The sequence below is a fragment of the Clarias gariepinus genome, chromosome 9 (assembly GCF_024256425.1).
Source record: "Clarias gariepinus isolate MV-2021 ecotype Netherlands chromosome 9, CGAR_prim_01v2, whole genome shotgun sequence".
In the NCBI taxonomy this organism is placed as follows: domain Eukaryota; kingdom Metazoa; phylum Chordata; class Actinopteri; order Siluriformes; family Clariidae; genus Clarias; species Clarias gariepinus.
The window spans coordinates 2,030,033-2,046,667 of record NC_071108.1 but is presented as its reverse complement, the minus strand read 5'-3'; the positions used below and the strand labels follow the sequence as shown (position 1 = coordinate 2,046,667).

The window sequence follows — 16,635 nt, the reverse complement described above, 5'->3', positions numbered from 1 at the left end:
AGCTCCTGTGGTAGCGTGGCCGAGTGGTCTAAGGCGCTGGATTTAGGCTCCAGTCTCAATGGAGGCGTGGGTTCAAATCCCACCGCTGCCAGGATGCAATTTTAAAGGCACAAGCCACTGTCTTCAGGATCTTTGGAAGGGTTCATGCTGAACCGTGGAGAGCCCAATTAGGACAAAATTCCAAGATGTACAGCACTGGCTCTATAGCTTCTCAAATGTTGGTGGGCTTTTCCAAATTCTCTTTGCATATGCAGGTAAGAAGAACAGTTACACTGTCCCAAAAAAAAAAACGCGTCTCTTAAGCGCGATAAGCTATCTGGACGAGGTGGCCGAGAGGTTAAGGCGATGGACTGCTAATCCATTGTGCTCTGCACGCGTGGGTTCGAATCCCACCTTCGTCGCTTGTTTAGCCCCATCTTTACATGAACAGTGGGCTTGATTGCAGACACCAGGCGAATACAGGTCCATGAGACCGACTACAGTAGACTGGAGTGAGAAAGATGAAAACCTAGCGTGGTACCTATGCGCTTTGCAACCATGATCTGTATTTACATGCTGGTTGGCCGCCATTTCTGTGAGGCTCTTGCGTCGCTGAAGGCCTGTCAAAGATTACAGTAACAAGGAAACTTCATCCTTACCTCCTTCTTTTCCACAGACTGGGATGGAAGTTTCTATGTGCGAGCTATGTCAACAAGCGATGAACTGCCAATCCAACGTGCACAGCTCAAGCGGTTATGGATCCCGTTGCTCTTGAAAAGACTTTGCATAATCAGTCTTACTGAAGTAAAAAAAAGAAATAGCGCAGACATTAATCTCCCATCCCACCGATGCCAGAAAGGTCTCCTTCTGCACACAGTAAATGTCTGACAGGTGACCGCAGTGTACAAAACATGGAACAATGGTTCCCAAACCTGGTTCTGAAGCAGCCTCTGTCCTGCACATGTTAATGTTTTCCCTGCTCTAGCACAACCACTTCAATTCAGAAAAGGCTATTAATTAGCTGTTCAATTGAGTCGGATATGCCGGGAGTGGAGAACACACAAAGATGTGCAGGGCAGAGGGTACCTCAGGACTCAGCTTAAAAGCCACTGGCAAAGACAAATAACGGTGTTTAAACAAAGATCACATCGCATGCTTCTACAGTATGTTCAGCTGAAAATCGTTACATGTCTCCTGCTGAGCTGGTTGAGTGGAAAACACTCTAGTCTCGAAACTGCCCTTTTGTTTCGCTCACGTCAGCCACCTCAGTGTCTGGAGGAATGCCTCAGGCACCACATTACCACGAAGGGCTAAGGCATCTTGAGCTCCTGTGGTAGCGTGGCCGAGTGGTCTAAGGCGCTGGATTTAGGCTCCAGTCTCAATGGAGGCGTGGGTTCAAATCCCACCGCTGCCAGGATGCAATTTTAAAGGCACAAGCCACTGTCTTCAGGATCTTTGGAAGGGTTCATGCTGAACCGTGGAGAGCCCAATTAGGACAAAATTCCAAGATGTACAGCACTGGCTCTATATCTTCTCAAATGTTGGTGGGCTTTTCCAAATTCTCTTTGCATATCCAGGTAAGAAGAACAGTTACACTGTCCCAAAAAAAAAAACGCGTCTCTTAAGCGCGATAAGCTATCTGGACGAGGTGGCCGAGAGGTTAAGGCGATGGACTGCTAATCCATTGTGCTCTGCACGCGTGGGTTCGAATCCCACCTTCGTCGCTTGTTTAGCCCCATCTTTACATGAACAGTGGGCTTGATTGCAGACACCAGGCGAATACAGGTCCATGAGACCGACTACAGTAGACTGGAGTGAGAAAGATGAAAACCTAGCGTGGTACCTATGCGCTTTGCAACCATGATCTGTATTTACATGCTGGTTGGCCGCCATTTCTGTGAGGCTCTTGCGTCGCTGAAGGCCTGTCAAAGATTACATTAACAAGGAAACTTCATCCTTACCTCCTTCTTTTCCACAGACTGGGATGGAAGTTTCTATGTGCGAGCTATGTCAACAAGCGATGAACTGCCAATCCAACGTGCACAGCTCAAGCGGTTATGGATCCCGTTGCTCTTGAAAAGACTTTGCATAATCAGTCTTACTGAAGTAAAAAAAAGAAATAGCGCAGACATTAATCTCCCATCCCACCGATGCCAGAAAGGTCTCCTTCTGCACACAGTAAATGTCTGACAGGTGACCGCAGTGTACAAAACATGGAACAATGGTTCCCAAACCTGGTTCTGAAGCAGCCTCTGTCCTGCACATGTTAATGTTTTCCCTGCTCTAGCACAACCACTTCAATTCAGAAAAGGCTATTAATTAGCTGTTCAATTGAGTCGGATATGCCGGGAGTGGAGAACACACAAAGATGTGCAGGGCAGAGGGTACCTCAGGACTCAGCTTAAAAGCCACTGGCAAAGACAAATAACGGTGTTTAAACAAAGATCACATCGCATGCTTCTACAGTATGTTCAGCTGAAAATCGTTACATGTCTCCTGCTGAGCTGGTTGAGTGGAAAACACTCTAGTCTCGAAACTGCCCTTTTGTTTAGCTCACGTCAGCCACCTCAGTGTCTGGAGGAATGCCTCAGGCACCGCATTACCACGAAGGGCTAAGGCATCTTGAGCTCCTGTGGTAGCGTGGCCGAGTGGTCTAAGGCGCTGGATTTAGGCTCCAGTCTCAATGGAGGCGTGGGTTCAAATCCCACCGCTGCCAGGATGCAATTTTAAAGGCACAAGCCACTGTCTTCAGGATCTTTGGAAGGGTTCATGCTGAACCGTGGAGAGCCCAATTAGGACAAAATTCCAAGATGTACAGCACTGGCTCTATAGCTTCTCAAATGTTGGTGGGCTTTTCCAAATTCTCTTTGCATATCCAGGTAAGAAGAACAGTTACACTGTCCCAAAAAAAAAACGCGTCTCGTAAGCGCGATAAGCTATCTGGACGAGGTGGCCGAGAGGTTAAGGCGATGGACTGCTAATCCATTGTGCTCTGCACGCGTGGGTTCGAATCCCACCTTCGTCGCTTGTTTAGCCCCATCTTTACATGAACAGTGGGCTTGATTGCAGACACGAGGCGAATACAGGTCCATGAGACCGACTACAGTAGACTGGAGTGAGAAAGATGAAAACCTAGCGTGGTACCTATGCGCTTTGCAACCATGATCTGTATTTACATGCTGGTTGGCCGCCATTTCTGTGAGGCTCTTGCGTCGCTGAAGGCCTGTCAAAGATTACAGTAACAAGGAAACTTCATCCTTACCTCCTTCTTTTCCACAGACTGGGATGGAAGTTTCTATGTGCGAGCTATGTCAACAAGCGATGAACTGCCAATCCAACGTGCACAGCTCAAGCGGTTATGGATCCCGTTGCTCTTGAAAAGACTTTGCATAATCAGTCTTACTGAAGTAAAGAAAAGAAATAGCGCAGACATTAATCTCCCATCCCACCGATGCCAGAAAGGTCTCCTTCTGCACACAGTAAATGTCTGACAGGTGACCGCAGTGTACAAAACATGGAACAATGGTTCCCAAACCTGGTTCTGAAGCAGCCCCTGTCCTGCACATGGTAATGTTTTCCCTGCTCTAGCACAACCACTTCAATTCAGAAAAGGCTATTAATTAGCTGTTCAATTGAGACTGAACCGTGGAAGTTTCTATGTGCGAGCTATGTCAACAAGCGATGAACTGCCAATCCAACGTGCACAGCTCAAGCGGTTATGGATCCCGTTGCTCTTGAAAAGACTTTGCATAATCAGTCTTACTGAAGTAAAGAAAAGAAATAGCGCAGACATTAATCTCCCATCCCACCGATGCCAGAAAGGTCTCCTTCTGCACACAGTAAATGTCTGACAGGTGACCGCAGTGTACAAAACATGGAACAATGGTTCCCAAACCTGGTTCTGAAGCAGCCCCTGTCCTGCACATGGTAATGTTTTCCCTGCTCTAGCACAACCACTTCAATTCAGAAAAGGCTATTAATTAGCTGTTCAATTAAGTCGGATATGCCGAAGTGGAGAACACACAAAGATGTGCAGGGCAGAGGGTACCTCAGGACTCAGCTTAAAAGCCACTGGCAAAGACAAATAACGGTGTTTAAACAAAGATCACATCGCATGCTTCTACAGTATGTTCAGCTGAAAATCGTTACATGTCTCCTGCTGAGCTGGTCGAGTGGAAAACACTCAAGTCTCGAAACTGCCCTTTTGTTCAGCTCACGTCAGCCACCTCGGTGTCTGGAGGAATGCCTCAGGCACCGCATTACCACGAATTGCTAAAGCACTTCGAGCTCCTGTGGTAGCGTGGCCGAGTGGTCTAAGGCGCTGGATTTAGGCTCCAGTCTCAATGAGGCGTGGGATCAAATCCCACCGCTGCCAGGTTGCAATTTTAAAGGCACAAGCCACTGTCTTCAGGATCTTTGGAAGGGTTCATGCTGAACCGTGGAGAGCACTGGCTCTATAGCTTCTCAAATGTTGGTGGGCTTTTCCAAATTCTCTTTGCATATCCAGGTAAGAAGAACAGTTACACTGTCCAAAAAAAAAAACGCGTCTCTTAAGCGGGATCCAATGGGGCACAAACTATCTGGACGAGGTGGCTGAGAGGTTAAGCCGATGGAATGCTAATCCGTTGTGCTCTGCACGTGGGGGTTCGAATCCCACCTATGTTGCTTGTTTAGCCCCATCTTTACATGAACAGTGGGCTTGATTGCAGACACGAGGCGAATACAGGTGCATGAGACCAACTACAGTAGACTGGAGTGAGAAAGATGAAAACCTAGCGTGGTATCTATGCGCTTTGTAACCATGATCTGTATTTACATGCTGGTTGGCCGCAGCTTCTGTGAGGCTCTTGCGTCGCTGGAGACCTGTCAAAGATGACAGTAACAAGGAAACTTCATCCTTACCTCTTTCTTTCCCACAGACTGGGATGGAAGTTTCTATGTGCGAGCTATGTCAACAAGAGAGTTGTGGCGGTGAACTGACGATCCAACTTGCACAGCTCAAGGAAGTATGGTCCCGTTGTTCTTGAAAAGACTTTGCATAACCAGTTTTACTGAAGGAAAACGAAATGTTATTGAAAAAAGATATTATTGTCCCATCCCACCGCTGCCAGAAAGGTCTCCTTCTCCTGTTCGGCTGGAAATCGTTACATGTCCTTACATGTCTCCTGCTGAGCTGGACCTACGTTTTGTCCTGCACATATTAGTGTTTTCCAATTTCCATTTCATGACATACAGGAATGGAAAGTAATAAATTACATTTACTTGCATTACTATAATTGAGTAGTTTTTTTGTGTACTTCTACTTTTTAAAGTACTTTTTAAAATCAGCAATTTTACCTTTAATTAAGTATGTTTTGTTTAAAGTACTATACTTTGCTACATTTTAAATCATATTCATTACTAAGTAAAAAAAAATTTAATTTTAATTAAATAAAAAAATAATGCAACGAGGAAGGAAAAAAATTGCACTCCAGAATCCTCTGCACTAATTGATTAATTGATGGGCAGGGAGAACAAACGCCCTAAACTCAGAGGAATGATAAAGACGGACAAAACAGCTGTCAGTAATGCTCTCAGTAAAGCAAAATGCCATTAAATTCTTATGAAGCAAACTCCTGGTCATATTTAAGAGACTATTTTGATTTTAAGCACAAAAAAAGGCAATAGTTTTATTATGCAAAAGTGTTCATTTAATTAAAAACAACTAGTTTGACATTTATATGCCCTTATCTTTTTTGAATTCCACAAAAATCCTCCATCCCACCCCCACTGTTAAAAAAAAAAAGGACTACAACCTTTACTCTAAGTAAATTTTAATTAGCTACTTTTTACTTTTACTTAAGTATATTTATATACTGGTAACTTTACTTGTACTTTTACTTAAGTACAAAATTTTATTACTCTTTCCACCTCTGATAATTCAATTCAATTCAATTTTATTTTTATAGTGCTTTTAACAATTGGCATTGTGCCAAAGCAGCTTTACACAATCAAAAAAAATATTTAACTTTGTATGGAATTTGAATGTGTTTGAATCAAAATGGTCAGTTTGTCTCTGATGAGCAAGCCAAGGGTGACAGTGGCAAGGAAATCTCCCTGAGATGGTAATAGGAAGAAACCTTGAGAGGAACCAGACTCAACAGGGAACCCATCCTCATCTGGGTGAAACAGAGAGCAGGATTTGATCTGCATTCATACTGTGTGTTAGTTGGCAGGCAGTTCAGCATAACAGTTGATGTTAATTGATGTTAATATGGAGTCCAGTTAGTTATTAAAAACTTAGGTATCCTTGTATGAAGTTCCAGTCCTGAACTATCGAACGGTGAAGTCCTCAGAGTAACAGCTGCCAACACCAGTCGAGGCCAGAACCATCTTCTAGGTAGAGAGAACCATCCCTAGACACGAGACGCATCCCAAAAAGACACACAGGGCATCCATATAACGAGAACTCCAACCAGAAGCGGGGCACCAGGATGGGTCAGACAGGTCCGGAGGGCAGAGGGAGTCTGGATCACTGGCAGCTCAGGAACGACATGTGTAGCTCGACAGAGAGAGGGAAGGAGAGAGAGGGGGAGAGAGGAAAGAGAAAGAGCAGGAGAGAGAGCAGAAGAGATAACAGTTAGGTCTGATCACAGTCACATAATGTATAATGTAAATGTATATTTACAGTGGAGTGCAAGCAGAGACTCTGGCAGGACTAACTATGTCAGCATAACTAAAAGGGAAAGCCAAAAGGAAACACAGACATGAGGGCTCTGTGGGAGATAATTCTTCCACCTGTTGATGTTGCTGTTAGTTTAAAATAGCAATCAGTTAAGAAGTCACTTACAAAGAGAATTAAAGAAGAATTAAAGAAGATTACGCCACGCAGAGCTGGATGAAGTAAGTCAGGCTTTTATTGCAGCAATAAGAACCCAGGTGAGCCAGACTAGCAATGCTTTAGATCAGATCCTAAGCAGTACCAAAATCAGACTACCTTCACAGTCAAAATCACGCTCCTTTTATACAGTTTCTGAGAGGGGGGATCTCTAGTCTCCTCCCCTGTACATTCACCTCGTTTGACCGCATCAGAATTTTTATTCCATTATAATCCAGTTTATATCAATTAATATTTCCATTATAATTACACCTCGTTATTTTTGACTCCTCCCTGCGCTTATCTGACTCCTCTCACGCTTATTAATTTCCCATTATAAATCGTTTTCTTTAATATTTATTTTCTATTATCTTTACACTTTTCGTTTTTTTTAAATAAAAAAATATAGGGTGGCGCTTGTTTTCAAGGCTTTTTCCTCGTTTTTCTTTGGTTTGTTCTTCATTTCTCAACAGACCAGCCATGGGTAAGCATCTCCTTGGCACTATTCTACTTATTTGGCTTATTTTACCCATTTCAATGTTTCTTATGTATTTTGTTCTATTTTATAGCTAACCATGACTTCTCCATTGATGACTTTATCCCTTTGGATGACTTGGACAGCCAGGGCAGTCCAGATCATGTTCCTTCTGAGGATTACAACCCGACTGAACCCATTATGGATCAGGCCTACGTGAGTCCTGTCCGAGCTGATTCTGAGTTGTCTGGCTCTTTGATGCATTATCTACGAGACAAAGGGTTTACCTATGTTAAGAAAGGTGATTCCAAACCTGGTCTTTCTAAAAGACTTCGTTTGGATTTTGAGAGTCCTCATTGTTCTTTTCAGCCAGTGAGGCCAGAGTCTAGTACTCCAGCTCCATCTGTCAGAAAGCCTAGATGGTATGTAAGTATTGGTACCCAAACTGATTTTACAGACTAACTACTAGCTACTGTTGGTACTTAAACAGATTGTCCTCAAGCTCCTGTTCCTTCGTTAAATCGTGGCATTTCTGCTTTTATTCCTCTCACTGACCTTCCTCTTGGTGTTGTTTTAGCTCAAAGAAGGTTTGATATGTAATTTTATTTCTGTTGATGCTTCACCCTGGCCCCTTATGTTTTTGTATTATACGTTGGGCTTTTATACTCTGTATTTTTATATTATTACCATTTAGATACACATTTCTATTCTGTATCTACTCTTATTAAACTATGTTATTCATAAGACTGGCTCTGTGTCCTTGTTTGCTCGTACCAGCCTGTGCCCGTGGTGCCTTACACATATGCTTTAGGGAAACTCCTGATCCTTTTAAGTTTGGTTTCGAGGACATAATTTATTACACAGGTTTCTGTGCACCTCGCTAGCTTCTCTTATTGTCTGTTTTTTTCTATGGCCTGGTCTTGCGTTTTTTCTATGTTCCTCTCATTATCTGCATGGGCAGTTTTTAGGTATTTCCCAAGCTCCTGGTACCGCTGTTTCTGACTTGCTCCTGTCCTCTCTTTCTGCTATAATGGTATACTTACAGGCCTTTTATATTTCTGCCTGCATAAATATATACTGATTAAAACATGCTTACATGAATATAAGTTGATTAAAACATGCATACATATTTGATTAAAATATGCTTACAGCTCCCTGAGATGTAAAGCAACCAATCACCTCACCGTCAACAAACCTGAGTGATCAATGAGAGTGAGGAAGACAGCATCTAAACATACCAGTTCACCATAATACTCTACGTCCATGAGTCCCCCAGATCTGCTCCTTTACCTAAGGCAAATCTATTTATAAAAATGCTTGATTAAATAAATAGGTTTTTAGCCTGGACTTAAACACTGAGACTGTATCTGAGTCCCGAACACTATTTGGAAGACTATTCCATAATTTTGGGGCTTTGTAAGAAAAAGCTCTGCCCCCAGCTGTAGTTTTTATAATACGCGGTACTGATAAGCAGCCTGCATCCTTTGATCGAAGTAGGCGTGGCGGCTCGTAAGACACTAGCAGTTCACTCAGATACTGCGGTGCCAGACCATTTAATGCTTTATATAACATAAGATAACATATAGATAACATAAGAGCACGCAGCTAAAAAGTTTTAAACACTACCTACTAAGGTGAAGCAGCTAGATTGCCAATGGAAATGGACTAATAGCTTGGGTCTGTGTTGGTATTCTTGTTGGTTGTGGTTTATTAATGATTTGCTGCTCAGGATTCACAAATTAGCCACACATATCATGGTATTAATAGATTTATTTTAAATACATACAGAACATATTATTCTGCTGCTCCAACCTCACATTAGATTTCCCATGAATAAAAATTACCAAAGAAAAGGGCCTACCGCAATATTTAGGCTGAAATATAGTAAAAAGATCACACAGGAATGAGGGGGGGAGAGAAGGTATTTGAAAATGAACAATTCTTTTGGACAAAAATGTTCATAGGCCATGGGTGCTGAAGTTGTTAGGCCGAGTCTGGACTTTCTTTGTACTCTACATTTTCCCAGGTCCTCAGTATTGTAGTCTTTTGCATCATTCTTGTAACAATAATGTGCTAAATAAATACATTGAATAAGCGCAAACAACATGTCAAGGTAAACAAACTAAAGTGTACACTGTACCCAGATGGGTGTCCTCACTTTGCTTCAATTTGGACATTTTTTTTTTCATTTAATAACCAGAAGAAATGACAGATGTCACATAACGTTCTACAGCAGATAGTCTATTTTACTTTAAAACGCAATTAAAGGTTTTACTTTGAAATACAGTTAAAGAGGTTAAAGTCTCCCAAAATATACTCAGCAAAAAAAGAAATGTCTTTTTTTCAGGACTGTGTATTTCAACAATAATGTTGTAAAAATCCAAATAACTTTACATCATCCTCGCAGTGGAAGACCACGTGTAACGACACCTGCACAGGATCGGTACATCCGAATATCACAGCTGCGTGACAGGTACAGGATGGCCACAACAACTGCCCGAGTCACACCAGGAACACACAATCCCTCCATCAGTGCTCAGACTGTCCGCAATAGGCAGTCCATGAGGAGGAGATGCACTGCAGTACTTCAAGCAGCTGGTGGCCACCAGATACTGACTGGTACTTTTGATTTTGAGCCTCCCTTCATTCAGGGACACATTGGGAAACATTTTTAGTTTATGTCTTATGGTGTTGACTCTTTTAGTGTTCATACAAATATTTACACATTAATTTTACTGAAAGTAAAAAACAGTTGAAAGTCAGAGGACGTTTCTTTTTTTGCTGAGTGTATAAATACAGTGGAAGTTTGGTATATGAATGCCCTCCTTTACTATTAGAAGCATTTTAAGGCTTTGCGAACGAATAAACTGAAAGCCAGCTAAAATGCGCCCAGGAGTTATTCAAAACTCCTACAATAATTACAATAATGGATAAGATTTCCTTTGTTACTAAAAACTGAACATTTAATGCTGATGTAAGCTAGCTAACAATGGCACATGAGAGTACTTACGCAGCTAGCTAGCTTAATTTGTAAACTTTTATAATGCACAAATCTACTTTTTCACTAATTAAAAAATTTATGTGTGACATTAAACATAAAAAATGTTTGTCACACATTGAATTAATGTTTAATGTAACAAACTTAATCTGTGATGTAGCATTCATTTTAAACATTTATTTTAAACAGTTTATGACGTTTTTACGTTTAAATCCAACCTGAAAGCTCCCAGTGAACCAGAAGGCATTCCATGGTGATGAGTCGTTTGCAACGGAGTCGACTCTTGAACCGATTCGGAACCGGTTCTTTTAGCGTTCGCGCGTGTGCGTTTTACCAATTTGAGTCATTAAAGTAAGGATTTTCATTAATTCTATAATATTTAAAGTGCTTATAGATTGTTAAACAAATTCCTGTGTAATAATGATTTTAAAAAATGCCTGAGTTTTAATAAATAAGAGCTACGCACGTAATACTGACCTGTTTATTTGTCCCACTGTGGACACCGTAGACTAACTGAACGGCTGGAGTTGTTGCCTAGCAACATCATACAACATCATCGCAAATCTGAGCCCAACATCGGGAAACAATTACAGGTATTTCATCATTATTATTGTTATTATTATTATTATTATTGTTGTTGTTGTTATTATTATTTTTATTATTGTTGTTGTTGTTGTTGTTGTTATTATTATTAATCTAGTTTTTTTTCTCTTTTGAGAGGATCCGGAAAGTAAAGTATTTTTTGCTTTTTATTTAACATAATGTTCAAAACAATTTGCTTTACAAAACAGCTCTGACATATATATGTATATATAGTTGCAGTACATTGCATTTGATGTATGTTTCTAAAAAAAAAAGTCTGACCAATAATAATAATAATAATAATAATAATAAAAGCCCCTTTTTGTTTGCTCTGGTGATGGACAGGATTACAGATGAGGTAAGACAGGAGTCCCCATGGACTTTGATGTTTGCAGATGACATTGTGCTCTGTAACGAGAGCAGGGAACAGGTGGAGGAAAATTTGGAGAGGTGAAGGTACGCTCTGGAAAGCAGAGGAATGAAAAGTGTAAAAGAGTATCAGCGAGAATGAAAGGAAAGGTGTACAGGACAGTGGTGAGACCAGCGATGCTCTACGGCTTAGAGACGGTGGCGCTGAAGAAAAGACAGGAGGCAGAGTTGGAGGTAGCAGAGCTGAAGATGTTGAGGTTCTCCTTGGGAGTGACAAGGATGGATAGGATCAAGAATGAGTTTATCAGAGGGACAACCCATGTTAAATGTTTTGGAGATAAAGTCAGAGAGGCCAGATTGAGGTGGTTTGGACATGTTCAGAGGAGAGATTGTGAATATATCGGTAGAAGAATTCTGAGGTTGGAACTGCCAGGCAGGAGGTCTAGAGGAAGACCAAAGAGGAGATTTATGGATGCAGTGAGAGAGGACATGAAGTTAGTTGGTGTGAGAGAAGAGGATGCAGAGGATAGGGTTAGATGAAGGGAGATGATTCGCTGTGGCGACACCTGAAAGGAAACAGACGAAAGAGAAATAATAATAATAATAATAATAATATAATTATTATTATTATTATTATTATTATTCTTTCTCTTTCGGCTGAACCTAATTTCTTTAAATATATGCAAATATTTTAGATATTATTTTTCCTCAGTCATGTGACCGATGCAGTCAATCATTAGGAGACCTTTAAGGCGTGTCAGAGGCATGAATATGAACAATGCAGTTATTACAGTTATTGTTTTAGGATACACTGTCTGGTCAAAAAAGTCACTATTTCAAAATGGCCAAATTAATGGGCTGCATCAAGCAAAGAAAACAATTAGGAAGAGCAAATTATAAAACCCTGGAAGGATACTGCTGACTGTCAACTTTGTTGAAGAAATGTGATCGGGGAAAAAAAAACATGAATGGAGATCACTAAAAACACTTGGTGACGTTGCATGGTTAAAAAAATCAACAGTAAAAACCAGAGTCATGGTTAATAGTGACACTGAGTGCATTTCCACACACACAGGATAGGTACGAATAGTGTCCACTGTACAAGCCTCTGGAGACAGTGTTATGATCTGGGGTTGATCAGTTACTCAGGTCGAGACTCAGTAACGTTATGGGGCAATAAAATGAAGTCAGCTGACCACCTGAATGTACTGAACCACCAGAGGATCACATCTATGGAGGGGTAATTCCATATTCCAAGATCATGGTTCTGGGAGCATACGGAATGATTTTCACACATGAACTGGACACCCGAGTGAGTGTGTAATCAAAGGTAAAGGTGACTAAATAAGATCTTGCAGAGAACTTTTTTTGCTAGGCAGTGAATTAATATTAATACTATTGTTAAGGATATTTTGTAATGATAACGATAATGTAAACAATGGTGTAAACATGTCTCCCCTCAGTGATGCTCCGAGCATGTCCAGCAGTAGGGAAAAAGCTGCTTGTAGTCGAGTGCTGAAATTCCTTTGCAAGTGGGATCAGGGCAATAAATCCACTCGCATGCGAATGCTTCAGAAATTCCTGAATGACAACACGGGAAAAACGAGTCCGGAGCTGGAGCTGGAGTTCGCTCAGGCCTCCAGTCTGTTCCTCACTCGCATCACGGCCTGGATGAGACTCTCGTATCCTCTACAACACCCCTCACACACACACACACACATCTCTCTCTATTTTCTCACACTAAAAACACATTTCCTTCATCATCACTTCTTCAGCTACATGTTCAGCACGTGTCTGCACCTTCAGCTCAGAGCACTGGGAGTCTTCCTTTCTGCTGCCAGCAAGTAAGACTTCTCCTGCCTCTCTCTCACACACACACACACACACACAGACACAGATACTCAGATCTTGCTTGTTTCTAGTCACCGGTACCTGATGGAGTTCCTGGAGGTGGGAGGTGTGATGACTTTGCTGGAGATTCTGACTCAGACTCAGACTACCAAGGAGGAGAAAGCTGAAGCTCTGCGTCTGCTCTGCATCGTCTCAAACGCCGGGCGCAAGTACAAGGAGATCATCTGTGAAAGCTATGGTACACACACACACACACACATATACATATACAAAATACCAGACTTTAGACATTTTATACATTCACTAACACACTCGAAATATTGTATATAATTGTTAATATTTTTTTGTACGATACATGTGAGTTACTTCCGCGATTGAACCGGAAGTAGAACTGTGGTCCGTTCGCACTGCGGAAATTCATAACTCGAATGTTAAAAAGTCTGGGACTACCTTTATTAGGCTTTAAGGTTGTTGAGTACGTTGAATCTATAGTGACTTGTGTGTGTGTGTGTGTGTGTGTGTGTGTGTGTTCAGGTGTGAAGGTAGTAGCAGAGTGTTTGGTGAGATCAGACTCAGAGGCGATGCAGCACACAGCTTCACGTTTGCTCGAGTCTCTGGCTCAGGGAAACCCCGCGTACCAAAGACTGGTCTACACAGAACTCATCTCCCTGCTGCCATCCTGCTCCGCTACAGCTACACAACTCACACTACACACTCTACACACTGTACAGGTGCAACCACAAAACTCCCACTACACACTGTACAGATCTAAGGTCATTTAATCCATATATGGAATGGAAAGCAGCTCTGACTGGGCGTGTCCATAGATGGGAAAGTGGGTGTGTCCATAGATGGGAAAGTGGGCGTGTCCTTGAGCCCATATATAGAAATGTTTGAAAGTGTTTAACACCTGGCGTTGTCGCTGTTTATCGTGATATTGTTTGAGCTTTAGTTGATCGTATTGTAACCCAGTCTGCGGTAACTGAAATAATCTCTGTATTTGTTCATCAGGCCATCGTAAAGACTCCTCATCCTTTCATCGTGGAGGCGGTCTTAAACTCCCTGCGATCCTTCCACCTTGAGGTTCAGAATGAAGGTGAGTCAGATTTTATTTCCTGTATGTTTTGAAGTATAAGACGTAAAGAGCTAAGGCGTGTGCCTTCCCCCTCCATCTCCCAGCTATAGAGCTGATGAAATATCTCCAGCAGACGGAGGTGAGAGACGCTCTTCTCTACGCTCTGATCGCTCTGCTCAAACCAACCAACCAGCGAGTTCAAAAACAGATGATCCTGCAGGGTATGACATCAATTCCTGTATCACTTCCTTGGTTTATTGAATCAATAGTTATGTCAAAGCGATGATGTTGGAATGCCTTGTCTTTATCGTTTGGAGCGATAAGGATATGTTAGAATACAGACGCTGCTCGCAGTGTGGATCAGAACAAGCTCTGGATACAAATAAGCCTGATCTGATATAAGTTCTTTCTGCAGAATTCTTAAGCATCCTGATCTTACTCTGAATGTTCTCACAGGGCCAGCGATGGCGGAGATGAACGACTCATTAACGATGTTTATCCAGCAGGCAGCAGCAGCCAAAGCTCTCCGGTGAGACAGACAGGCAGACAGGCAGACAGACAGACAGACATTTGGGGACTAAAACGGTTAAAGGCTCCAGGTTACTGATCGGTGGTTCAACAGTTTGGAACCACATCTGGGTGTGATGGTCAGGTGTCCAGATACTTTTGATGACTTAGAGTAGCTAGAGTGAATTGATGGATGGATGAATAAATGGATGCATGGATGGACAGACAGATGGATGGTTGGATGGATACATGATTAAATACATAGATGAATGAATAATGAATAAATTAATAAATCAATTATTGATCTAAATGTGTTGAAGGATGGATGGATATTTTAGTGGATTGATAAGTGGATAAATAAACCAATGAATTAATGGGTGGATGGATTGATGGATTATTAATTGGCTAGATAAGTCATTTAATGAATAAATGGGTCAATTAGTAATAGATAGATAGATGAATGGATGAATAATGGATCAATTATAAAAAACTAATGAATGGATGGATAACATTAGTCCATTGAGGGATTGATGGATAAACGATTTAAGGAATAAGTAAGTGGATGGAAGTAAAATGGATCAATGAAATAATGGATGAATGGATGATTGAATAGGTGGATAAGTAACAGAATGTATGTACAGATGGATGATGGATACATATTTTAGGTTGTGTTTGATAATGTGTGTATGTGTGTGTGTGTGTGTAATGGATATTGTGTGATTTTGCAGGGTGTTGGCAAAGGACAGCGGTGAGACATCAGAAGAACTGATCCGTCTGGGCGTCGTGCACTATTTACTGTATGTCATGGGCAACCAGGAGCACGCAGACGCACAGAGACAGGCCAGCCTGACATTAGAGGTACACACACACACATTAGAGGTGACACTCACGTTACACACCAGGAATGAATACATTCCTGAATACATTTCTGTATGAAGACTAAAGAATAAAGACGTGTGTGTGTGTGTGTGTGTGTGCAGCATTTTGTGAACTCGTACCCCGTGGTTGAGGAACACGTGTGCAAAGCCATGGGACCTGCTCTGTTCCACTCATTTATGGTGAGCGTGTGTCACATTATACACTAATTTACTAAAGCTATACGTCTGTAAACACTAATAACTACGAACATAATTCAATTCAATTCAATTTTATTTGTATAGCACTTTTAACAATTGACATTGTCGCAAAGCAGCTTTACACAATCAACAGAATTATTTAAGTTTGTATGAAATGTGAATGTGTATGAATCAAACTGATAACTGTTTTTTTTCCCCATGGTTGAAAATTAATTGCATTTATGTATTCATTTAGATTAATGTGTGTGTGTGTGTGTGTGTAGCATAATGCTGAGCTTCTCTACATGAACATGGATGAAGTCCAGGCCGATATCTTACTGAACAACAAAGTGGATCTTTCCAAAGGTAATACACACGATAATACAGTACAACTGAATTATTTACATTCTGTTTAAAAGTTTAATAATTTTTGACATGAAATAAAAATGATTGGAAATTGAATACAAACTTTTTCACGTCTGTATTTTTCATTACAGAATTTGAAGCGCAGAACACAACACCCTGAGCACGACCTTTCAACCTCATGTTTATTATGTACATGTGTGATGGACGGAAGACTCGATGCGTCACCTGATCATTTAATTCACCAATTAGAGTCGACTCAAATGCCTCGCTGCAGTTTGTGTGTTTTATGCCCCATAAGTGCTAAAATAATTCATTAAAATCGCTCTCCAGATTTTTATTTACAATATAACAGAACTGTACATGTTTAATCAGGAGCAAATCAATAACTCTCAGTCTTTAACACAGGGAGCTTCACTGCATTAATGTCACTGTGTTCCTCTGATTAACTCCTAATGATAAACCATATGTATGCATGTACACACACACACACACACACACACACACACAACAAAGTTCACACAA

The 16,635-nt window shown here is 41.3% G+C and overlaps 1 protein-coding gene and 7 non-coding genes across 9 annotated transcripts; all 8 read left to right on the top strand.

The window, feature by feature from the left end:
• The first annotated feature begins 9 nt into the window (after window positions 1-9).
• Window positions 10-91, top strand: trnal-uag (transfer RNA leucine (anticodon UAG)). Its single transcript has one exon. It is a non-coding gene; the product is annotated as a tRNA-Leu (tRNA).
• A 228-nt stretch (window positions 92-319) lies between these two features.
• trnas-gcu (transfer RNA serine (anticodon GCU)) lies at window positions 320-401 on the top strand. The gene has a single exon. It is a non-coding gene; the product is annotated as a tRNA-Ser (tRNA).
• Window positions 402-1,311: 910 nt separating this feature from the next.
• Window positions 1,312-1,393, top strand: trnal-uag (transfer RNA leucine (anticodon UAG)). Its single transcript has one exon. It is a non-coding gene; the product is annotated as a tRNA-Leu (tRNA).
• A 228-nt stretch (window positions 1,394-1,621) lies between these two features.
• trnas-gcu (transfer RNA serine (anticodon GCU)) lies at window positions 1,622-1,703 on the top strand. The gene has a single exon. It is a non-coding gene; the product is annotated as a tRNA-Ser (tRNA).
• Window positions 1,704-2,613: 910 nt separating this feature from the next.
• Window positions 2,614-2,695, top strand: trnal-uag (transfer RNA leucine (anticodon UAG)). Its single transcript has one exon. It is a non-coding gene; the product is annotated as a tRNA-Leu (tRNA).
• A 227-nt stretch (window positions 2,696-2,922) lies between these two features.
• trnas-gcu (transfer RNA serine (anticodon GCU)) lies at window positions 2,923-3,004 on the top strand. The gene has a single exon. It is a non-coding gene; the product is annotated as a tRNA-Ser (tRNA).
• A 1,269-nt stretch (window positions 3,005-4,273) lies between these two features.
• Window positions 4,274-4,354, top strand: trnal-uag (transfer RNA leucine (anticodon UAG)). The gene has a single exon. It is a non-coding gene; the product is annotated as a tRNA-Leu (tRNA).
• Window positions 4,355-10,871: 6,517 nt separating this feature from the next.
• armh1 (armadillo like helical domain containing 1) lies at window positions 10,872-16,483 on the top strand. Of its 2 annotated transcripts, none has more exons than XM_053504944.1 (12): window positions 10,872-10,901; window positions 12,723-12,941; window positions 13,035-13,103; window positions 13,182-13,348; window positions 13,645-13,841; window positions 14,122-14,206; window positions 14,290-14,406; window positions 14,642-14,714; window positions 15,421-15,550; window positions 15,673-15,750; window positions 16,032-16,113; window positions 16,245-16,483. In XM_053504944.1, the coding sequence occupies exons 2-12, from the start codon at window positions 12,736-12,738 to the stop codon at window positions 16,271-16,273; spliced, it is 1,233 nt and encodes a 410-aa protein (XP_053360919.1). In that variant the 5' UTR covers window positions 10,872-10,901; window positions 12,723-12,735; the 3' UTR covers window positions 16,274-16,483. The 2 variants fall into 2 exon arrangements, with proteins under 2 accessions (XP_053360919.1, XP_053360920.1); XM_053504945.1 differs by lacking the exon at window positions 10,872-10,901 and adding an exon at window positions 12,378-12,589.
• Window positions 16,484-16,635: the final 152 nt, after the last annotated feature.